Source organism: Bos javanicus, chromosome 11 (genome assembly GCF_032452875.1).
Source record: "Bos javanicus breed banteng chromosome 11, ARS-OSU_banteng_1.0, whole genome shotgun sequence".
Lineage (NCBI taxonomy): Eukaryota > Metazoa > Chordata > Mammalia > Artiodactyla > Bovidae > Bos > Bos javanicus.
The window spans coordinates 31,239,409-31,264,817 of NC_083878.1; the positions used below are offsets into that span (position 1 = coordinate 31,239,409).

Genomic DNA, 25,409 nt, shown 5'->3' on the forward strand with positions numbered 1-25,409 from the left:
GGAGCCTGACAGCCTACAGTCCATAGTGTCTCAAAGAGTCAGACACAATTGAGTAATTAACACTTTTACATTTTCACTGGTCTGAGGAGTTTTAGAGAAGGAAATGGATTGTTTCCTTGAAACTACCCCCTTGATATGCTTGCCTGAAGGGAAGGGAATAAATTCTCTCAGCTCAATAGGAAGCTTCTTCCTGTCTCATCATCAAACATTTATTTACCTTTGAGAAGTTAAGAGCAAGAAGTGATGCAATGCTCATGACTTACAGCACCTTCACTATCTTCCTCCATACACATAGCAGTTCATTTTGGAAATGTTTCCAGAGATATAGTCAAGGCAAGTGCACATTCTTCTAAATCCTATTTTATACTATAAAATCGAGAGCTGATGCTTTTGAAACTTTACCTTCCCAGAGTTTGCCCAGTGACTTGGTTCTGGGCATTTAAGCTATGGCTTAAAGGTGAACATCTATTTTTGTGTTTAAGAATTGTTTGGAGTGAGAATCAGGACAGATTAGATGTTGACATGGGAGTGAAGAGATTTTGAATGCCAAAGAAGGTATGATAGAACAGGAGCAGAGAAACACGGAACCTGAAAATAGGGTGGTCAGAGCAGTGTGGTAAGTGTGCAGGGGAGGCTCTGGCAATGTGACCAAGGATGGTTGTCAAAATTCATCAGTGCTTTTGATAAAGAGCTGAAAAATTTTATCCTCTATATCAGATGGCTACAGAACCCACATATGTGTTTGTTGAAGCATCTTCTGAAGTTTTTCAAAGATATGGTTTTGCTTTTAAGTCATACATTAGTGAATGTTGAAACAGCAATTTCTTTTTTTAAATAAAAGCTCTAAATGTGGCATATTAAGTTCTAAAGAACCAAATGTATTTCTAGGAGTGTTCAACCCTAAACTCCTGGAGTAAGCACAGGAGTAGGTTTGGACTAAAAAGACAGAGTTAATGGGGAAGGAAGTGGCTTATTTAGTTCAGTCAAATCCTACCATTTGCATAGTTCACATAGAGGATTACCAAGAGGTAGGGACTAGCTATATAGCGTTATGTCACCCCTGAACTCACTGATCAGCAGAGCCTGCTTTTTGTTTTGATGCTGACAACAGTTTATGGAAAAAGAAAGCAGAATGTAGCAGATCTTAGAGCATTTTAAAAAGTACACCAAGACCTTCTCTTATTTATGTATTGGAGAAAACTAGGCTTGGGAGTAGTGAGCATTCAGTTGGCTTTCTCCAGAAGAGATCAGGAAAACTCTTGTGTTCGGGCAGGAGCAGAATATTTCTCTTTCTGACCTCCTTGCTGCCCAAGTTTAGAGAGCACTGAGGAATTTTAGCGATAGCCTAAGAGACAACTCTATATGGAGAGCTGACTGGCAACAGTTCTGTCAAATCAATGAGACTAAAAAGTTTCAGATATAATTTGAGTCTGTCTGTTGTACACTGAAGGGTTTCTGTGGTGTCTCAGTGGTAAAGAAGCCACTTACAATGCAGGAGATGTTGGTTTGATCCCCCGGTCGGAAAGATCCCCTGGAGAAGGAAATGGCTACCCGCTCCAGTACTCTTGCCTGGGAAATCCCTTAAGCAGAGGAGCCTGGCAGGCCTGCAATCCATGGGTGTCACAAAAAGAGTCAGGCACAACTGACCAACTAAACAACATTGTCCACCAACCATTACACTGTCTGGATATTGATGAACAAGCTTCCAGCATCCTGACTACAGAATCACAGGTGGGGCATTAAAAGAGTCAATGTTCTGGTGAATTCAGATACAGTTTCCCAGTGCATGGAGCTTCTTTCCTTCTACTCCTGTTCAAACTTTCCAAGCTCAGTGGGAGTCCATTGTTCATAATGTGATCAAAAGGTAAGGACTGTGGGAGCCTGCTGATCTCCTTAGGGAGACCTCAGATCCCCATTATGACTTGGAATTTGTTTCATTAATATCTGCCACACTGAACACTTTGCACTTTCCCCTTTGATTATGGAACCCCAACAGTCTTCACAAAACTTTTTCTGGGTTCTCTTCACTACCAAGAAATGGATCTAAATGCCACTTCTTTGAACTGCCTTCAGCACCCAAGATTTGGACAGCAACATGGAGGTTGCTTCTGTTCTGTTTTGTAACCTCTGTTTCACGTGAATTCCTCTTATTTCTCTAACTACATCACAACTTTCTTGGAACCTAGAACCAAATCCTATCTTCTCTTTCAGCTTCTAATTCATAAAACTGACTGAGAGATGAATGGATAGATAGGTTGATAAGAGGAGCTTAGGAACTTCTAAGAATGAATCTCAGCTTGTGAAGTGTTCTCTCTGATTGCACAAAGTCATAAGCAGGTAGGGAGATTCACATTTCCAGTTGGTGAGGATCACCTACTCTGTTTATTACCTTTCCCTTCAGAAACCTCACCCTCCCACCTTTCCTCATTCCTTTTATACACCACACTTAAAATTGGAGGCATAACCTTGTTCAAGAATGTGCAAAGCAGGAACATGGTAATGAACTCTTGTTGCTACTATAAACTTGATGAATGGCTTGTGGAGGAAGGGCATTAAATAGCACTCTCAGTCCAGTGATTAGCTCTGCAGCAATCCTCCCTTGGAGCTCATGCAGATCAGCATCCCTTTCATTCTGCTCTAGGTTTCCTGTGAGCTTCATTGATTGTACCTGAAATTTTTCTGGGTCTTGGCTGGGAGGGTTTCCTAGGTGGTGCTAGTGGTAAAGAACCAGGCTGCCAATTCAGGAGACATAAGAGACATGGGTTCGATCACTGGGTTGGAAAGATTCCCTGGAGGAGGGCATGGCAACCCACTCCAGTATTCTTGCCTGGAGAATTCCCATGGATAGAGGAGCCTGGCGGGCTACAGTCCATAGGGTCAAAAAGAGTTGGACACAATTGAAGTGACTTAGCACAGCTGGCTGGAAGGGTAAGGAACAAAGAAGGTCTCTTTGTTTCTTTCCAGCATTCGCACCACCTCCCTGCATCTCTCTTTCCTCAACCCATCTCACTACGACTCTCGATGCATTTGATCTGGATGAAACATGTGCTGCCTTGACCTGCACTTCCTCCTTGACCTTTGTCTACTTCAGACTGCAGGGACAGAATCGCCTATATTCAGTCTCCTACTTTTTGCCTGAGATACAGATATCCTGTCACAAGAAAGACTGCTGAGGCCGAATTTGCCCAGATGAGCCATAAAATGGGTTTGCTCCTGAAATAGTTGTAAGTGAATGGCAATTTTCAGTGCCCAGTTTTGTTTCCAGAGCACCAATAGAGGGGCTTTCAGAGGCTGAGACAGTGTTTTCCTAAGTGAATGCTGCTGCTCTTTAGCTGCTAACTTGAGACCAGTCTCCTTTGTCCATGTCATCTCTTCTCCAGGGGATCTTCCCAACCAGGGATTGAACCCAAGTCTCCTGCTTGGCAAGTGGATTCTTTACTACTGAGCCACGTGGGAAGCGCTTATCTAAGTGACTAGTTTTACTGAGAAAAAAGGAGGACTATTTTTACTATAAATGTGATCTGACAATGACAAAGAGAATAAGAAAATCTTTCCCCTTGATCTATCATTTGGTTAAAACAAGCAAGCACATGTTTACGCACTTGGTCTGCACTTTTCGTTGTCTCATATGTACTTTATGGAACCTGTTCGCCACACTTGAACAGGGGCTGTGGGCCATTTCTCTCGAATCCTCCACCATACAGCTCCTTACCCAGGACTAGTATTTTTTAGATCATATTGTTCTTTCTGGACCGTGGACCAGCAGTGTTGGCGTCACCTGGAGGCTGGTTAGCACTGCAGAATTCCAGGTCCCACCCAGATCTCCTTAGTCAGACTCTGTGTGTTAGTTATTTCCCCAGGTGATTTGAATGCACATTGAGATTTGAGATACCCCGATATAGGAGACACTTAGTAAACTCATAAGATGCTCATGCATGTAACTAAAAGAAAAAATCCTCCCTTGCAGAGATGAAATTCTATATGTTGACTAAGAAGTTGTAGTTGAATCTATGTGTTACTAGAATGTTAATTCCAAGGAGAGGCAAAAGGGGAGTAGGCAAAAACAGGAAGAAGAAAGGCCAATAAATACAGCTGACTTAGGAAATTTTGGTTAATAACTGATGTTTTGATGCAATAGTGTGGACCAGTTTTTACTAATGGACACAACCTATTGCAGCGTTTCCTCTTTGGCATGGAAAAGGCTGGCTTGGATTGTCATTTCTTGAATCAGACATCCATCTACTCCTAGGACATCTTTTTCTTCCCCCACTGCTAAGTGCTCAAGACTGAGTAGAAACTATGAGAAGTGCTGAGTACTTGAATATGAAGTTTATGTACTTGGCAGAAATACAAGGGCTACTTGTTTCTTCTGACTTGGACAATCTATTATTATCCTGTATTGATATGACTGTAAAAATCTCAAGATGTAATTTCTCTTTAGTAAATGAGAGACAGCATTGCAGAAAGCAAAGCATTATATGGAAAAATGCACTGCCTGTGGATTCTGAGAAGCCCACCTCCATCACTTCATAGATGTTGATCCCTAACCAGTCACCAAACTTCTCTGACTTCCATTTTCTCACCCATGCAATGGGCTCAAATTCTTGCCCCAGCTGACTCTGAAAGGTGGGTGTGTGAGATTAAATGAGCTGATAGGTATGAGGTAGGAAGCAAGTGACTCCTACAGCAAGATTAGCACCCTCCTGTATCATTTATTCCCTGGACTACTTTCTTTGCATTCATAGATATTACAGAATAATAGATTACTGTGTGGGCACTGGAGTCGGAAAGCCTGGTTTCCAGTCCTGGCCCTACCACTCCTTTAGAGTGTGACATTGAGCAAGTCACATAACCCCATTTGACTTCAGTCTCTTCACTATAAAACTTGGACGATGAGGTTATGATAATTAAGTACGATAATGCATGTAAAGTGGCTTATCTCAGTTTCTGCCAAAATAATCACTCAGCAAATGACAGCCAATGGTTGCTGTTCCCCTTGAGAACTCCTTGAGAGCAGAGACTTGGTATCTTCATCTTATTGCTCAGAACACCTAGCAGTGGTTGGCACATAAGCCTCATCAAATCATTCCTTATCTAATTAATATATTTTGTGACTCGAGAAGCATTGGTGGAATTCTTGACTGATGGGTAGATAATGCTTCTCTGAGTTTACCTGGTCTCTCTCTGAGTAGCTCACAAATAGAACAGAGCAAACGCAGCAGCACATACAGCAGTCAGAGGTGGCGGCCCTGGCTTGAAGAAGTATATTAGCTCTACAAGCCTCATCCTCACAGGTGCTCAGGGAGTGATGGAAGCCATAATCATTTACTCAGTGAACCCTGATCAATCACTTGATGGATTAGCTGGTGTCATCCATCTGGCTGCACTTATCTTGAGGACTTGACTGAAATCTATAAATCTCTTCTTCTTAAAAAACTCCAACCAGTAATTTTTGATTTGGCCTCATTTCCTTGAAGTTAGTTTAGAACTTACCCTTTTTTGCAAGATTTTTTTGTGGGGGGTGGGGTTATGGGTCTTGGTGCTGTAGTAAGCAACCATCCTTTCTCCCCCAAAGTGATCATCTGCTTTACTAAAAGAAAAGTCACATCTTAAGTGTCTTACCTGATTGGAGTGAGAAGTTATATGAAGAAATGCAGGGAAGGATATATAAGGGAAAGTATAAGGGGGTATGAGGTTTCCTGGTGGCTCAGTGGTAAAGAATCCACCTGCAATGAAGGAGGCGCAGGAGCTGCAGGTTCAGTTCCTGGGTTGAGAAGTTGCCCTGAAGGAGGGCATGGCAACCCACTCCAGTATTCTTGTCTGAAGAATCCCACAGACAGAGAAACCTGGAAGTCTGCAGTCCATAGGGTCACGAAGAGTCAGACATGACAGAAGTGACTTAGCACATAAGGGGGTACATTGTAAACAAAGACGTGAAGACTGGAACCCCAATTTTTAACATTCAGTAAAGGAAGAGCAAAGCCAAACACACACCAGTCTGAGTTGTCCACGTGGGCTGTCAGACAGTGAGGGGGCCCGTCCTTGGGAGATAGACCCTTGAAGGCATTGATATCTCTGATTACAGGAAACACTGTTTCCTCAAGTTTCTGTCCAGGTACACGTGGACTTTGCAGTCCAAACAGGTAATGCTAGATATGATTTTTCAGGTATTAAAGCAAATCTTCTTAAGCACACGTGCCACATTGACTAAAATCCCACCATTAGCAATTCAGTCCTTCGGTGCTGGCATTACCTACTTCATGTCTTTTTAAAAAGGCATGTTGTCTTGGAGGATCTCATTCAGCAACTCCTTAGAATTTCAATGCCATTACATTATTCAGATGTTATCATCACTGGGAAAGAATAACAAAGAACACGATTTAAAAGGAAATGTTGAGAGCCTGATTTGGGGAAGAGGTTCTGAAAGGCTGGCAAGGGATCCATGAGGCAGAGATAACAAATTCACAAACTTGGCCTGACATTATGTTTCCAGCATGCCCAGTCCTGGGCTACGTGCTTTGGAGAGGAATATGAGAAAAGAGAAAGGCAAAATCTGTAATCCGTATGTAGTTGAGCTGAGATGCCACGGATGGGAAGCAGAGCACATGTGCTCTCTTAATAATCCATACCTTGCATTTGTATGCACTTTTAACTTTTCAAAGCACGCTCATATCCAAGTGCAAATTATATGTTTATAAAACATTTGGCATCAACAATTGCTATCTCTATGCCTAGGCTCTCTCAGAATCTCAGACCCATTGGGGTGGTTAACTTCCACTTTATTCATTTAGGCTCTTCTGGCATGTATCCTTCACTCTTCCACTTTTCCTCTGCCTGTTTAACCCCTGGAATGGTCTGAATTATAAAAACCCATGTCTGATCATTCCGTTTCTGTGTAAGCTAGCCAGAGTGGATCTGAGTAACACAGAGGAAGTTTATGAAGTATAAGATTCAGGTAAGTTTTTGTTGTTGTTGTTGGGGGATGGGCAGGCAAGTAGGTCCATATCCTGTTTGAGTGTTTTACTGTTTAAAGCATTTTATTAAGTCATAAACAGCCCAGATGGATGTGGTTGTGATGGGCATGGGCTAAATGAGGAAATAAAAATAAATAGTTGGTGCATCGATTGGAGCTTGTATTTAGATTGCATCTTTTTAAGTTTAATACCACTCTATTAAAAAAAGAAAACCTAGCAAGAGTCTGTAGGGCAGAGCCAGGAGGCTATTTTTAACTCGAGTATTATGCTGCCTTAATTGTATCTTCTCTGAGTAGACACAAACATTGAGTTACTAGCAGAGAGAACAAAAAGGCCAGTTCATTTTCTGGTGTATCTGTGAGCCCTAACAAACATAATATGTTCAAAGGTCTTTCCCACAGCTTGTCTTGTCAAGAAAGGTCAGAAGGGCAAGCAGGGCTGAAGCAGAATTCTTAAAAGATAGAGAAGATGATGTTGCCTGGCTGTTGATTAGGAAATGGAAGAAGATTGGTATGTGATGGCAAGCCACAAAAGCCTGGCTTGAGTAACCTTGTCAAGTCTTGCCACCTGTAAGTTTTAGCTGCTGAATTAAAGGCACTGAGCAGAGGTCAGCAGGACCATGGATGCCTTAGAGCATCCAGTAGCCAAGAGACTGGGGGATTCTAGAGACTGAACATGTGAATGAGGGTGTGTCTGTGCTTTCCCAAGCTAGTGAGCATCTCCAGCATGCTTCTTTAGTACCAAAGCTTGCTACTTCACAGTGGGTGCTGTGGATTGGTTGTGTCTCTCTCCCCACCACCCCAAATTCGTATATTTAGGTCCCAATCCCCTAAACATATGGGTGGGTGGAACTTGGAGATGAGGACTTTGGGAAATAATTGGATAAGGTCATGGGGTGGACCTCTCGTGATGGGATTGGTATCCACAGCAGGGGATAAAGAGACCAGAGCTCTCTCTCAACCATGTGGTGATCTAGAGCAAAAGCAGGGGTAGGTTCACACCAGAACCTGACCAGTCTGGTATCTAATCTTGGACTCACAGAACTGTGAGATTTAAATATTTGTTGTTTAAGTCACCTAGTGCAGTATTGTATTCAATATTACAGAAGCCTGAACCAGTTAAGACAACAGAGCTCTCATCTATGAATACGTTCTTTCAGTATTCCCTTCTTTGGAATCCCTCCCAGCAAAGGAAACCCTACACCACCTTCATGGATAAAGCAAAAAGGACTGAGATGTGGATGGTTATAATGAATATAAAGGGCATCCATAAAATGACTAGATCTCAGGAACCCTTGTTTCCTTTACCAGACTCCTCCCCACCCTGAACACACAGAAAGAAATCAAAGTGATAACAAACTAGCAAAAAGACAAAACAAAGCCAAACTTATAAATACAAAGGTAATAAATTATCCTCTTTCTGATCTGGGCAGCTATTAGATACTGTAGAGTCTATTTTGAGGCCCCACCTAGAAACAGTTGAAAATAAGGAGACTTAATGGAAACACTAAAACCACACCAACCCCGAAAGTGACAAGAAAACAGCTTCTTGTGTTCTTGGTTGAAGCAGTAAATACAACAAAAATACTTATTTTCAGAATATTTATGGAGAACAGGAAATGAGATAAGGACTTTCACCTCTTTGACACTAACTCATGTTTGACCCAGGTCAATAATGACAACTTAATTGGCCCAGCTCTTAGATTTCCCAACTGCTGACTAAGTTAATTTGTGACTTAACAGGCCGCTGGGTTTGCAGAACTGTGAACTAAAGCCAATCTCACCAGGATCTTTGCCCAGAAATGAGTTGGCATGTGGAAATCTGAAGGTGAAGAAAATGCTCCAAGAAGAGGTTTCTTCTCCTCTATAACTGTCCCAGTAGAAAGTGACTCTAGGTTCTGGTTTATGGAAATTTCAAGTGCTTAGGCACTTTTGTGTCTCTCTTGCAGTAGAAATCCTCTCTTCTAATTTTAAAGGACATCACAGGAAGCTTTTACAGCCTTAATCCTCCCCTTTGTCACTTGTTACTTTAGTAAGGTAGAATGATTCTGGGAAAAGGTAGACACCAACAAAAAGCAAGCCTTGTGCAGCAGAAAGGGCCAGATTACCTTGGGTTCAAATTCTAGCTTTACCACAAAAGAACTCTGAGGCTGGTTGATTGCTTACCTTTTCTGAATGTCAGTTTCCCTGTTTGTAAAGTGCAGATTCACTGAGTTGTGGTGTTTGAAACACCTGGCCCCAAATAGGTGCTGGGAAATTGTTGGCTTTAGAAAATCAACTTTATTGAAGTGTAACTTAAATAATTCTATGTGCTCATTTCAGCTGTTTGAGGAGTTTTTGCAAATTCATGTATTTTGTAACAGCCACCTTAGTCAAGATATAGAACATGTTCACCAGCCTAGAAGTTTCTTTGGTGCCCCTTCCCAGACAATCCCCACCATCACCCTTTACCCCAGTAAGTACTGATGTGCTTGCTTCCTGTCACCATAGACTGGGTATATTATTTCTTCAAGTTTTTTTTAATAAATAAAGTTATTTGATGTATGGTATATTCTCTTATGTTTGCTTCTTTGCCTTAGTATAATGCCTGAGACCCAGCCATGTCATTGCGTTAGTAGTTTATTCCTTTTTATTTATTATTCATACTGTGTTGTGTGAATAGAACACAATTTGTTTATCCAGTAACTTGATGATGAATATTTGAATTGTTTTTATTTTTGGGCTATTATGAGTAAATCTGTTTTGAATATTCTTGACCAAGGCTTTGTGTGGACATATGTTTTCACTTCTTTTGGATAAATAGTTTATAAGAAGCTGTCAAACTGTTTCCCAAAGGGGCTGTACTATTGTGCAGTATTACCAGATACATTGGATCATTCCATTCATTCCACGGCTTCACCCGTGCCTGCTCTATCAGTCTTTAATTCTAGCTGTTCTAGTGAGTATGCAGTGGTATTTAAGGTTTTACATTGCATATCTGTATTGACCATTGATGTTGAACATCATTTCCTGTGCTTATTGTTCATTTCTGTTGTTCATCTTTGGCCCATTTTTAATTAGATTGTTCATCTACTTGTTTTTCCCTTTTAAGAGTTCTTTATATCTTCTTTTTACAAGTCCTTTTTCAGAGCGTGTTTTGGAAATATTTTAGTCCCTGCCTGTGGCTTGGCTTTTCATTTTCCTGATAGCTGTACTTTTGAAGAGCAGAGATTTTATTTTGATGAAGCCAAAAGTTTTGAAGTTTTAGCTTTTACATTTAAGTCTATGATCTGTTTAGAGATAAATTTTGTGTATGACATGAGGTAAGGGTTGAGTTGTATTTTTTTTTTCCTATATGAATACCAAGTTGCTTCACCACCATTTGTGGGAAAAAAAATTATTCTTTTCCTTATTGTAATCAACTCTTTCAAGATATAGAGGATGAGGGATCATTTCCCAACTCATTCTGTAGCATCACTAAAACAAAGCCGAAAAAAGCAATTACAAGAAAATAAATATACAGACTAACATCTCTACAAATATAGACACAAAAATTCTTAACAAAATATTAGTAAATCAAAACCTGTGAACATAAATGGATTTTGACAAATCTAAGTCAGATAGTTTTATTTGGTTGCTCAAAATAACCCATGTAATTTCCATCACACTCACTGTGATACTCAAACTTGTCCTCATGGCCTACAAGTTTCTCCATGACCTTACCCCAGGTTCTTCTCTGATCTTATCTCCTGCCATGTCCCCTTTGTTGATGCTCCATAAGCCACACCACATAGACACACTATACATTTGTGATGAATACTCTTTCTACAAGTTGGATTCAGACTTAAATATCATCCATCTCAGTGGGTTTCAACTGTGGATGTATATTAAAATCATCAAGGGAGTTTTAAAAAATGATCAGTGCTTGGCCCTACCCTAGAAAAATAGCATAAAAAGTCCCTGTAAGTGACAGTTAAGTTTCTAGATTACTTTAAAATTTCCCCAGGGGTTTGTAAAGTGCAGTACAACCTGAACCTCATGACCACTTTCCCCCCCACCCACCCCCCCGGGGATTCAGATTCCCTCTTTCTATTCAGAGGTCCAGCTATTCCAACACTGGCCACCAGTTTCTTACCAGGAGCTTGTAGAATCATCAGTCTTTCCTTCTTGCTTTATTTCAGTAAGTGGGACTCAAAGCTTCTTTGCTCATTAACTCTCAGAATCACAGATCAGAGTAAGCAGAGGCCTAAGTTATCTAACAAGGAAGTGCTTAGGGAGGTAAGCAGACTGGAACCCACATTTTCTAGCCCCAGCACCATTAGTATTTTAGTTAACTGGCTTTTCCCCTTTCTCTTTATCTGTGCTGAGTGAGGCTGAGGAATATAGAATTGGGAGGATCTTCAGCTTTTTTAGTGTGCTTGCAACAGTTTTCATTCAATAAATCTCTCCCTCTAAAAGTCCCTCTGTTAACTTTTCTTCCCCCAGTGATCTGGGAGTGGAGGCTGGAGTGTCAGACGAGTGTTCTCATTTTTATATGCAAATAAATCACTTGATTATATTTTTTGTCCTTATGTTATGATGAATATTTCAAACGAATTTTATATGGTTCATATTTGTGGTTTGGGAGCTATTTCACATTTTGGCTCATTGCCGTCTCATCTGCATATACCATATCTCAGCTGATGTTGATTGGTCTCATTTACATATTCATCATGCTCCTATTTTCAAAGATATTTTGTTATACACTGGCTTTTCTTCCCCCTCCAGTGTTATAATACCACATAGATGTGTTTTTAAATTGCACTCATTTCCATACTCAAATTTTCTGGTTACCATAAATCACCACATTGTCACCTCCTCCCCCCACCCTCATTTAGTGTAATCTTCACACTTTATACCAAGCTGACATATGGTTCCAAAGTAATTAAAAACAATGTAAACAGTTTACAGTGCACTTTGCAAAGCCACTTCACACTGCAGAGAGTTTAATGATTTCCTTTTCCCCCAGCCAGTCCCAAAGCAGTGAAGAGTCAGGAGGTTTGAGATAGTGATGCTGATGAAAAAAGCCAAGGTGTGACAGTGATCAGTTCACTTCTAACGGAGAAGCTCCTGCTCCACTTCTGCCAAAAGACTTGGTTCCCTCTTGACTTCTTATAGAAGCAGCAGAAGGGATGGGTTAAACTGGATTAATGAGCAAATGGATTAGCATAGATTGGGGCAGAGTTACTGGATTCTTTCATTTATTCTAGGAGGTGGAAGGGGGACAAATCAAACTTAGCAAATCCCCAACCACCAAGGCTACAGAGCCTTCTCTCTTTACGACGAGAAGACTGATTTTCTTTTTTGACACTCACGGTTTGCTCAACTACTAGAATCTAGTCTTCACTTATTTATTTATGTTTTTTCCGACAATAGACTCAGTTTTGTTTGTGAATCTCCTTCCTCACTTTCAAATCCCTGTGGCTGGGGTAGATATTTTCAGCTCTAGGAATGGAGCCCATTTCTCAAGTCACAGCCAATTTGAACATCACATTCTCTTAGCTGCTGTGGTTGGTCCAGGGATGGTTGTGTGATTTAAACAAGTCAGACTTAAATCTTAAGACTTTTGTGGGATTGAGCAGGAAAAAGGGCAGTGCTTTCACCCTGAATAAAACCTGGACAGTGTCTGAAGGCAGGACTGCTGCTGCTTTTTTCTCACCAAGGGTGGGGCTCAGGGCTGGAATGACCATAGTGAAGGGAGACCAGAGAGAGGGGGAGAAGCTGAGTCCTAAGGACATTGAACCTGAATAGAGCTGTTTCTAAAGTCATTCCTTCTTGCCGAATGTCAAGTTAAATGAGCCATTAAACTCCCTTCTTTTCCTTAAGCTAGTTTGAGGTTTATTTTCTTTGGCCTCACACAACAGAAAGAGCCCAAGCAAATACAATGTTTATATCGCTTATTTTGCACATATTATCTTGTGCCTTTGTATCCTGGGTCATATTTTAAACTATAGCTATACAAATGCCTAGATCATAGTAGAGTCTCAGCCAGTGTTTACATGTCTATCAACTCCTATGTTTTTTATTATTATCATTCCTGTGATAAATATTCTTGTTATTTATCCTATCGTTCCTGTCATTCCATCAGTATTTTTTTTTTTTTTTTGTATCTAGGTAGTTTCCCTCTCCAACTAATTATATTTGTTTGTCATTTTTATTCATGCATTTATCAGACATTTACTGCAGGTATCTGACTGTCTGAGACGCTGTGGATCCAGTAGTGGGTGAGAGCAGTCCTGTCCTTGTGCTCATGGAGCTTAGGGGAGTCAGAGATTAACTAAACTATGGCATAAAAAAGCGCAAGAGTGCTAAGGTGACGGTCGCCACATAGAGACCAGTGGGGATAGGAGGGTGTTTTACATTAGTGGGGAGGGTTTGTCCTGGTCGAGGAGGTCAGGGAAGGCCTTCCTAGGCAAGTGACACTGGTGTGGGAATCTGAAGCAGAAGAAGGAAGTGACTAAATGAAGAGGACAGAGTAGAAAGAAGTTCTTGTCAGAAGGAAGAGCACATGCCAGGCAAGGCCCATGATGGGCAGTGTAGCATGGTACACCGAACTGAACTGAAAAAGGGATTAGCAGAGCAAAGGAGAAAATGTGAGAGGTCTATTCTAGTTGCTTCTCTCTCTCTCTTTTTCATTTAAATTTATTTAGTTTTAATTGGAGGATAATTACATTATTATGTTGGTTTCTGCCATATCGCGACATGAATCAGCCATAGTTATACATATGTCCCACCTTGAACCTCCCTCCCACCTCCCACCCCTCTAGATTGTCACAGAACACTGAATTTGAGCTCTCTGTGTCATATGGCAAATTCCCACTGGCTACCTAATTTTGCATATGGTAATGTATATGCTTCCATGCTGCTCTCTCAGTTCGTGCCCCCTGTCCTTCCCCCACTGTGCCCACAAGTCTCTTCTCTCTGTCTGTGTCTCCATTGCTGCCCTGCAGATAGGTTCGTCAGTACCATCTTTCTAGATTCCATGTATATGCATTAGTATATGATACTTGTTTTTCTTTGAGTTATTTCACTCTGTATAATAGGCTCTCGGTTCATCCGCCTCATTAGAACGGAGTCAAATGCATTCCTTTTTAGGGATGAGTAACATTCCTTTGGGTATGTGTACCACAACTTCTTTATCCATTCATCAGTCGATGGACATCTAGGTTGCTTTCATGTTAATTTCTTTTTTATGTTCAGAGCAGCAGTAAAGTATGTAGTGTGTGTGTGTATGTGTACAGGTATACACATGATTAGGTATAAATTTAGAAAATATCACTCTGGTTGTCATGTAGAAGATAGATGGGGCAGCACAAGAAGAAGCCTGGTGCAGTTTTCCAGGGAAAGACAATGGTAGCTGGAGAAGGAGATGGGCAGACAGGTCAGAAGTATAATCAGGAGATTAAAAACAACAGGACTTGGTGTTGTACTTAATACAAAGTTAAGTTACACTCTGGCTTTGCTCTTAAATAGTAATTCAGGGATGTGGAAGAAACCTGTAAATTCTGAATACAATCTGATAAATATGCTGTTGCTACTACAAGCACAAGATTATGGTTTGGAAGCACTGATAGAGTTCTGGAAAGGCTCTACTCTACAGTGGAGGAGGGGAGTAAACATTTGATCCAGCTCCTGGAGGACAAGCAGGATTCTACCAAGTGGAATTTTAGGTAGAAGGACAGCATCTATACAAGAGCAGTGAAAATATATTTGCTCACTTGTTCATTTATACATTTACCTGTACCTATTTTTTGGTCTCTCTATGTGCCAGGCATTATCCAATGAACCAGCCATCACATTCTAAATAAGCAATATGATATCTGGGAATGGCAGTGCTTGGGAAATGGCAAATCTTCCTGCCTGAAAGTGTGGGCTACACTATGTGTGGTGGGAGATATGAGCTTTGATTTCTGTGTCAGTGGCTTATGGTTCTTAGACGTTCTTCTGCAAGGGACTTTGAGCAAGACAGGTCTGGAAGCAGACTGGTGGAAGGCTGGACCTGGGACAGAGTAGCCTTATGCAGTAGGCTGTGCAAATGACTTTGAACCTCATAGCTGCAGGAGTAAGATGAGATAATAGGGCTCCAGAGGTATTTGTGAGGGGTGGTCAACAGGACTGGAAGAGCACCTGCATAGCAGGGAGAGAGAAGGCATGTGAGTCACAGGATTTTCTTGCTTGGGAATCTGAGCAGATGGTGATGTTATACCAATATGGGCAATATGAGAAGATCAGAAATTTAAGGATAGAGATAAGGAGTTTGTCTGAATATGAGGCACTTGCGGTTCACTTAGGGGTAGATCTTGAGGAATCTCTCCATTTCAAAGCAAAAAGTATGGCCTCAGAGGAGAGGTGAGTTTAGGCAGATGCAGATTTAGGAGCCCTGGTAGTAAGACATTATTTAATAAATAATGATTTGAAGGTATGAGTATAAAGAAAGAAACTGGCCAAAAAATGGGGCCCCAGAATACCTGAACTTTTGAGGGGCAGCTGAGGAATAAGAAAGGAGACAGAACTGGTTATGGCGTAGTCTGGGGTGTTCAGCAGGCAGGCAGAAGGGTGAGGTGTCACTGAAGCAAAAGGGGAAAGAGTAATGAGAAGGATGGCATGAATGGTCAGTGTAATCAGAAGCTACCTGTCAGTTAGGTGCTACGAGAACAAACCAGAAGTCATCAGTTCTGGCAGTTTGGCTGTTATTTGGGACCTTTGATAGAATAATGTAACGGTGTTAGAGAATTTGTGGTCAAAGAGCAATTGGACAGGAGTGAGGAGAGACTGAATAGAAAGGCTGAACAGAATGCAGGCTGCTTTTACAGAGGAGTGGTAGTGATGAGGAAAAGATAGGAAGGGGGAAGAGAAAGAAGGCAGATTTCCCTCTTCTTTTTAATAAGCGTATGTGAAACTAGGCTACACGTGCAGAATGAATGAAAGGGATTTTGTGATTTGTGGAGAGGGAGATATTGCAAAGAAGCCGGTAGTTATTAAGTTCAGGAAACTGGTTAAAAACTGGAAGAATAAAATAAATGAAGAAGAGAGATCTGGAAAGATCTGATCTGAACTCATCAGGGACCAAGATGAGGAGGTGAGACAAAGGAGGAAGGTGAGCATAGGCCTGCTGCTGCTGCTGCTAAGTGGCTTCAGATGTTTGTTCAGAGTTTGGTTCAGTGTTGGCTCCTCTACTCAGGAATGCTTTCTTAGGACATGAAAAGTACTGCAAAAATAAGATTTATTTATTTTGGCATCTGTGTCAGTACAGGCTGGTTCATAAAAGCATGTGGTAGAAATGGATATGCTGTGACTGAGGAAGCTGAGTTTCAAAACCAGCTGCTCTGTCTCTGGGATTATTGCTATGTCAGCTCGGATCAACCTTCTGTCATCAAAGGACATTCTCATGGGAGGCTAAGCACCCAATGATGGGTCAGTCACATTTTCTGGATTTAATTATATTAAAAGTGAATATTTTGTACCTGGTATTGCTGTCTTTAGAATGATTTCTGTGCAATTTTACAGACTGATTGAAGGGCCAAGACCTACCCAATCATCATCAAATCTCTGTTAATTCCAGGCAGGGTAATGGCTGATCCATCCAGGAATACACGTTGAACCAAAAACTCTCCTACACTATTCCTTTCCTGTTTTCCTTGGTGAACTTTGCTCAGATGAGTGCCCCATCTTGCAATTCCTGTGCGTGTTGAATGTCTTCAAGAAGGTAAACCCTGAAGACCACAAGTCTTAAACTGGGCTCCTGTCCAACAGGGAGACGCTTGCATATAGATCACATAAGCCATCCCACACTATAGAAATGCCTCCCTTGATATACAGATGAGGAAACCACAGCTCTCAGAGATAAACTGATTTAATCAAGGTGACACAGTTAAGTTTATATTAAAACTAACACTCAAACATAGGATTCTGACCAACCTCTTCTAAGCAAGTGACTTAACCACTGAAATACATTGCTACTCTCTCTGCTATGTGTTTCTTTCATTAATGGATTTCTTTCTCACTTCCTCAGACCTGGGCAAGTGTTCTTTCTAAAAGGCAGGTGAAAGAATCAAGATAAAAATTTACTGGCTTAAAGAAGGAAAAACATATATAACTGAGGGAGGGGTGTTGCTTATTCTTATAATGAAAAAAATGTTCCCTTCTGTGTAATCCATCTAATCTATTGGTGTACTTACTGGCACTTAAGTTCTGGATTCTGGCTGCTGCTAAGTCACTTCAGTCATGTCCGACTCTGTGTGACCCCATAGATGGCAGCCCACCAGGCTCCCCCATCCCTGGGATTCTCCAGGCAAGAACACTGGAATGGGTTGCCATTTCCTTCTCCAATGCATGAAAGTGAAAAGTGAAAGGGAAGTGGCTCAGTTGTGTCTGACTCCCAGCGACCCCATGGACTGCAGCCTACCAGGCTCCTCCGTCCACGGGACTTTCCAGGCAAGAGTACTGGAGTGGGGTGTGCCATTGCCTTCTCCATTCTGGCTGCTACTATGGTGAAAAATACTTTTTCCATTTCTTAAAGCCTGGGGGATGGGATCAAATACCTTCAAAAGCAGAGTGGGTTACTGTAAGCATGAAAGAATTTGCTGCTTTTTCTTTTGTTGTTGCTTTGTACCCCACTTTGATAAAAGCTTATTTGAGGAGACCCATACATTAAGCTAGTCCAATAAAACTCAAATGTTGAAGATCTTAAAAAAAAAAAACAACCCACAAATATTTACATTAACAAAGTCTTCTCTTTTCAAAGGAAATCGTCTTCAGTGCTCTAAATTTTCCCAATACTTCTGAATGTTTATCTGTCATTTACCACTTGTCAGCATGGCTTAGGGACAAGAAGTCCACAAAATCTCTAAAGCCCAAATGGTAGTCCCTGCTGTTAATTAAAAATTAAACAGAAATAATAGAGAGTTTCTTTAAAAATAATGAATGTCAGCAGAGAAAATAGGCTTTGGTTTATAAAAATTCCACTCACAGGTACTTTGGGAACAAAAGAAAGAAAGTGAAGGTGTTAGTAGTCCAGTCTGACTCTTTGCAACCCCATGGACTGTAGCCTGCCAAGCTCCTCTGTCCATGGGATTCTCCAGGTAAGAATCCACTAAAGTGGATGCCATTCTCTTCTCCAGGGGATCTTTTCTGACCCAGGGATCAAATCCATATCTGCTGCATTGCAGGCAGATTCTTTACCATCTGAGCCACCAGGGAAGCCAAATTTTGCACCAAAAAAGTGAGAATTTTTTGAATTGAACTTACGCCTATTTCAGTGGCCACATGCTGAAAGATTGCACAAGTTTAGGAAATATGGAAAGGAAACGCAATTGGACAAGGTGCAAAACCTTTGCTTGGTGTGTCGTTCTAGTTCCTAAGCATAAAGAATCATGCTAGATGTGATCTGAGGTTGCTGCCTATAGCCATTCAAAGCACCCCCACACTCCTTGGGTACATACATTTTCTCCAGGTCTCCAAATCCTGAAAAGGCTCCTTTTGGGATGACTCGAAGCTTGGTGAGAACAAACCTCCTGAAAAGAGAGTGGACATAAAATATCACAACCTATCCATTCATTGATTAGTCATCGAGTGCCTAAGGTATAAGAGCAGATAACAAACAGCTAACGCATACTATGTGCTTGCCATTTGGTAGTGGTTATAATTGCTTCCTCATGATCTCTTTTCACCCATATCACAAAGCAGTGATATGGGCACTATTGTTATCCCTCTTTTGCGTAAGAGGAGACTGAGGTTTAGGGAGGGTTAAAAAACTTACCCAGGGTCAGATGGCTAATGTGTGGCAGAGTTAGGATATGAGCCTTCTGTTCATCACTACTCCATGTTGCCTCCACTAGCCCTATGTGAGTCTCCTTCTTTTTCTCTATTCCAACTCTCAATACCTCCTCCCTGTTGTCCTCAGCTGACTTTTCTTCAGAAAAAAATGAAACCAGCAGAAGAGAATGTCCTCATGCTCTCACATGGCTCCCAGTTAACCTCTCACTGGCACTTAGGCTTATTATACACCCTGCCCCACTTCCTGTTACTATGGGTGAGCTGTCCAGGGTCCTGATTAAACACAGCTCCTCTGATCCACATCATATCTTTCTCCTGCCTTGTGAAGGTAGCCACTACAGCAGTTTCCCCCTTCTTTCATTCACCTACTTTTTCTTCTTTATTGGATCCTGCCCATCAGTATACTAACATGCCTTAATTTCTCCCATCTTAGAAAAATCTTAACCTCATCCATCTTCAGCTTTTGCCATTTCCTTCTGCTGGAAAAATTTGTCTCATGCTTGCCTCAATATTCCTTCCAATGGCTTCTCATCTTAGGAGAAAAAAAAAAAAAAAAAAAAGATAGTATATAATGGCCTTCAGGATCCTACAGGATCTTCCCACTCTCCTTTCCCATAGATCCTCTAACTTCAATTTTGACACCTCACACGATGATTATTTCATTCTCTTCACAGTAATCTCTTACTATTCTTTGTACAGGCCAGGGTCCTTCTTTCCTGATATTTCTGCATTTGCAATTCTCTCTTCCTGGAGAATTCTTCTCTCATATTTTTCTGGCATGCTCTTTCAGCCAGCTGCTTGCTCAAATGTCACTTTCTCAGTAAAGCTTTCCCTAAGTACCCTATTTAAAATGACAGCTTCCCTAATTTAGACCATTAGCCTTAGCTTTCTTCATAGTACTTCTGATATGTTTAATCTTCTATTTATTTATCTACTTATATATTAATATACTTACTTATCTTTTATCCCAAACCAGAATGCAAGCTCTGTGAGGGCAGGGATTTTTGTCTGATTTGCCTACTGCTGTATACCAAATGCCTGGAACAGTGAATGGTGTATGACACATATTCAGAAAAATGTTTCTTGAATGGCTATTGAAGTCTGAGAGTTCTAGGTTTGAGGGTAGAATTACAAGTGACTCTTTGGGAATCTATAACAGGAATACTGTTTCTGCTCCCTCTCACTTTCCTTGCTTTGCAATTGGTTAATAGGGATTTGGTTTTCTCCCTACTATAATCCTTCCTTCTGCAAGGAAGTCTGTTAGTGGGAATTCAGTGTGGACTTGAATAGTTTCACAAACCTCCTTTACATTAGTCTCCTATTTTTTTTAATTGATATTAGTGAAATTCCTATTTCAGAAAGTTATTGTTCAGGCAAGCAGTTCTTTTCTTCCACTTTGTTTGTTTCCCTTTCGTTGCCATGTCCTCACCAGTTCCAGGGTGAGGAGTCATGAGAGAGAATTCTGTGTACTGATCTTGCTCTGGAGGATTTTATATACATGGGAAGGCAAAAAATAGAAGCCTTGGAATCACAAGAAAACAGATGTGGGATACAGTTGATGTAACAACTATAAATGTTATACAAGAATTAAAATGTAAAACTCCCATAGTACATAAATAAATATATATGAGGGAGGTTGGAAGGAGTGTGTGAGCTTGAGCCTGGGTCTCAAAACTATCAGGTCATATTATGCTAAAAGCACAGTCTCTATGAAAGTATTTGATCTAATTTAGGGTTGAGTGTAATGGTTCTGGAACAATGTAACTTATTGAATGCTCATCTAAAAAGAAGCAAGGTCAGTTCATATTCTCTTAATGTACTCACTTAATCTTAGTTAAAATAGACAAATTCCTTTTGTTCCTATTTATTACAAGACAGAAAAATTATGAAAACAAACTGGTGAAAGCAAAGAATAAAATTGCCTTAAAGTATTTATTCTAAAACTTCAAGGGAGTTGAAATACTAAAGTAAATACTAGTTAGTAAGACATGCAAAGAGTGGAATCTTGTATAATTGACTTTACTTGATAATGAGTCAACTAGATAGTTCTTTTTGATTCAACTTTAGTATCAAGCACATATTCTAAAACTTTCAATGTCTATTCCTGTATTAAGTGGTTCAAACTAATTAATAAAATTAAATCTTATTGAAGATTTAAAGTCTTCCATCTCCTGAAAGGTTATAAATTAGATCCACTAAAGATCACCCAGAAGTCTTACGTAAAACATAGCCAATATTGTTTCAGTTGCATAGCTGAGCTTATAAAAAAGTATAAGAAATGTCTAGGGACCTAGAGTAAAATAACTGAATACCAGATGGAAACTGGAGTCATGAATACAAAGAGAATTTTAAGGAGGTAAATTGAAGTCAGTGTATTCTGGGGGTGTCAGGGGAAGGAGGGGATAAAGGAAAGGAATTGGGAGAGGGGTATCTGGACTTGGTAGACAAAGCATTTGTGTTTTGATCCCATGAGATGAAATATGGAAGTTGGAATGCAAAGATTTATTTATGTGTATCATTGTCCGTCTACCTGCCTATCTATCTACCTATCTATCATATGTGCTTTCTAGAAAGAAAGTGGAGAACATCAGTTTTCAATGAAATAACATCTGGAGCATTTCCATAATTTATGAAAGACATAAATGCTCAGATTCAGAAACCTCAACAAGTCTCAGGAAGGGGAACAGATAAATCCATTGTCAGCTACCTGTGAATTAAAACTGTAGAGCCAAAAAAGAATTTTTTAAAAATGCAAACAGAAGAAAAAAAGTCATTATTTTCAAAGGAAAAAATACAATTAAAAAAAAAATACAATTAGAAAGCTTGGTAAAAATATCTTCAAAATTATTAGAGAAAATAACTGCCAGTTTAGAGTCCCATTCCCAGAAGTAGTCATTCAAATGTGGGAGTAAAATAAAAAGACTTTTAGAAAAGTTTAATTCATCCTTAACAAAGTTTTAGCAAAAAAATTCCCTTAGAAAATAATTTAATCCAGTAGGAAGGCTCAAAAACAAGAAGGAATAGTGAACAAAGAAATCAGTACTCCTTATTGACTGCTAAGTCGCTTCAGTCGTGTCCGACTCTGTGTGACCCCATAGACGGCAGCCCACCAGGCTCCCCCATCCCCGGGATTCTCCAGGCAAGAACACTGGAGTGGGTTGCCATTTCCTTCTCCACTGCAGGAAAGTGAAAAGTGAAAGTGAAGTCGCTCAGTCGTGCCCGACTCTTAGCGACCCCATGGACTGCAGCCCACCAGGCTCCTCTGTCCATGGGATTTTCCAGGCAAGAGTACTGGAGTGGGGTGCCATTGCCTTCTCCGCCTTATTGACTAGGTAGGTTTAAATGGTTGGAAAGCTCACCTGTTTAATAAGGAACACTAAAAAAAATACTGACCAAGTCCATTTATGATAAACATTTTGACACACAAGAAAAAGGAAGAATTTTCTTAATCTGATAAGGAGTAAAATCTATCTACCACTACAATAAATACATCATACCCAGTGATGAAATGTATTCCTTTTAAAATTAGGAATGAGACAGGGATGCCGCTGTTGCATCTTCCACTCAGTATTGCACTGGGCGCCCTAGCCTACACAGTAATATAAAAGATTATTGATGAAAAACTGTCATTGTCTATAGATAACATAATTGTCTATAAAGCAAACTCTAACCTAAGAGATCAGTAGTAGAACTAATCAGAAAGTCTAGTTGAGTAGGAGGCTGTATAATTAACACACTTAATTTTCATTCTTATATTATTTTAAAGTATATCACTATCAATGGCCATAAAACTTATGCTTAAGGGAAATCACACTGTTGTAAAAATATCAGTTTTAATCCACATTAACACAGAAATGCAAGACCCATATAAGACATAATAGTTTTTGTTGTTTCTTCTGATACATGTGAATGGAAATTGACTAGCTGGTTAATATTCATATGGAAGAGCAGTTTGAAGAATAGCCAAAACAATTTTGAAGAAGTAAAACAAGATTGGGAGAATTGGCCTAATAGGTGATATGATTTTTATAAAACTATAGTGATTAAAATACTGTGGTATTGACAGAGATTAAATAGTAGACCAGTGGAAAAGAAAACAAATATAGAATAGACAATTAAACAAAGGAAAATGACATGTGAGAGAGTAGCATTAAAAATCTATGGAGGAAGATGTGGATTAATCAATAAATGTGTAAACTATTGATTATCCTTGCAGATAAAAATAAAATCTTTATTATCATATTAATATATCAATTCCAGGTTTATTAAAAATCTAAATGGGAAAAATCAATACTTAAAAACTTTTAAATGAAGTGTAACATTCTATTGAGAAAATTGTCTTTTAAAAAGATACGAAAATTGTACACCAAAATTGTAAAGCTAATAGATTTGACTATAGTAAACTTAAAATTTCTCAAAAACAAAGATAAAATGGGGAAGCAGACTGGGAAAAGATATTTGCAACACATACAACTAACAAGGGTTAGCATCCAAAATACAAAGAACTTTACAAAATAATGAGAAAAACACAAACAACCCAATAGAAAAATTGGCAAAAGATAAGAACAAGCAATTCATATAAGAGATGCTCAACTTCACTAGTAATTAAGAAAATGCAAATTTAAACAATAATCAGATGCCTTTAAATACCATCATATTGACAAACGCTATAAGGACTACTTCACAGTAGCAGTGCTGGTGAGGCAGTGGAATATTAGGACATTTTCTACACTCTTGATGGAAGGATAATTTGCTACCAGTATTTTCAGTAGCCACTAGGCAAAATGTATTAAAGTCAAAGAAACAAATGCCTTTGGATCCAGTTATTTCATCTCCTGGCCACATATGCACCTGGAGACAGGTAAAAGATTAACCACTGCAACATCATTTGTTAAAAAAAAAAAAACAACCTGGAGACAAATGCTCATAAACAAGATAATGAATATATGATAATCAATTGTGATATACTGATGCAACGCCAAATTACAAAGCAGTGAAAAGGAACAAACTAGCTGGAGCTGCATGAAAAAATCTGGATAAATTCCAAAAGCAGAATGTTGAGGGAAAAAGTGAATTATATGTGCAATATGTACAGTATGATATGATTTTCATAAAGGTTAACAACATGCAAAATAAACCAGTTTATTGTTTTGTATGAATCGTGTTTTTTTCATTCTATATTTTTGGTGTTTTGAGAACTTGTGGTTTGTTGATTCTGGAGGACTGCTGCTCCCAGGACAAATTCCTAGAGACAGCCAACTACTGGCCTCAGAGTGTGTGTTTCTTATGCAAACCAACCAATCCACCCCCTTGCCCCACCCCACCCCCAACACACACCACTTCCTTTTAGGGGCCCTTACACTCTAAGCCTCTGTTTCTCTACCCTAATCACCCTAGGGAAGCTCCCACACTGCAGAGTCCCCTGAAGTTGTTTAAATTAGCCAATCCTAAACCTATTTACCCTGTTTTTTTCCCCTTGGGAGCCACAATAAAAGCTCTTGCCTATTTTCCCAGCTCCGTTTGTTACACGACAAACCCTGGTGCTTCCTCACAGGCCCCCTTTCTCTTGGGAGCTGTGAATGTAACATGGCTTCACCATACTTGAATAATAATAAGACCCATGGCTTCCCTGGTGGTTCAGACGATAAAGAATCTGCCTGCAATGCAGGAGACCCAGGTTCAATCCCTGGGTTGGGAAGATCCCCTAGAGGAGGCAATGGCAACCCACTCCAGTATTCTTGCCTGGAGAATTCCATGGACAGAGGAGCCTGATGGCCCATGGGGTCTCAAAGAGACACGACTGAGCGGCTAATATTGTCACCATATTTAAATAATAATAAGGTCCATATTTCAAAATATGTTTAGAGATGCATACAGATTTATCAAAAGGGAACTTCTGAGAATGACAACACCAAAATTGGCACCGTGTTTACCTCCGTGACAAGGAAAAGGAGTGAAACACAACTCTAAAGTATTTTGTGTTTTTCAAAAAGATCTGAACCATTTTGACCAAATGTTAAGATTTGGGAAAGCTGAGTGGTACTTTATGAGTGTTTATGAAATCATTTTCTATGCTTCATACTTGAAATATTTCATAATTAGTTTTTCAAGATTAAAATTCTCACCAGGCCATATCCCCAGCATCATTTATTTACACCTGTTTTTAAACAGAGAGAGCTATTTAAAAATATCATCATACCCTTCATGTCAGATGGCAACGTTCACACTCTGTAAGGGGGCATAAAGTTGCCTGAACAATTTCTGTAAAGATACACAATTTATCAATATGACTCCAGAAAGAAACTTTTCTTCACTGTATTGCAAGTTATTTCATGTCTCTTCCATGATAAATGGGGTGGGTGGGGTTTATTTTCATTTTTTACTTTTCTGAAATGGGGAAGCTTTAGGATTCCCTTAAACTGTCTCTGTTAGAAACAATTTCTTGGGTGGTCGATTCACCCTTGGCCAAATTTAATTCCTCTTTGTGGATTAAAGGAGAATAGTTTAAAAGAGCCCATAAAAAGCTTTCTGGCAGTTTGGAAAACAGCCAATATTCTTTTTGAGGAAGCTGCCTTTTTATGATAGCCCAAGGTGTAAATGACACTGCTCTCTGTGTTCTTTGAATTTCACATGAGTTTAAAAA

The 25,409-nt window shown here is 39.9% G+C and overlaps 1 protein-coding gene across 6 annotated transcripts in view; it reads right to left on the reverse strand.

The window, feature by feature from the left end:
- Positions 1 to 25,409, reverse strand: part of FSHR (follicle stimulating hormone receptor) — a 193,068-nt gene that overhangs the window by 98,098 nt on the left and 69,561 nt on the right. For 5 of the 6 annotated variants that reach the window (XM_061432313.1, XM_061432312.1, XM_061432310.1 and 2 more), the window contains exon 2: positions 18,433 to 18,504. The exons of the other annotated variant lie outside the window; for it this stretch is intronic. In XM_061432313.1, coding sequence (XP_061288297.1) covers positions 18,433 to 18,504 — 72 coding nt within the window. The remainder of the gene's footprint in view (positions 1 to 18,432; positions 18,505 to 25,409) is intronic. 6 annotated transcript variants of the gene reach the window in all.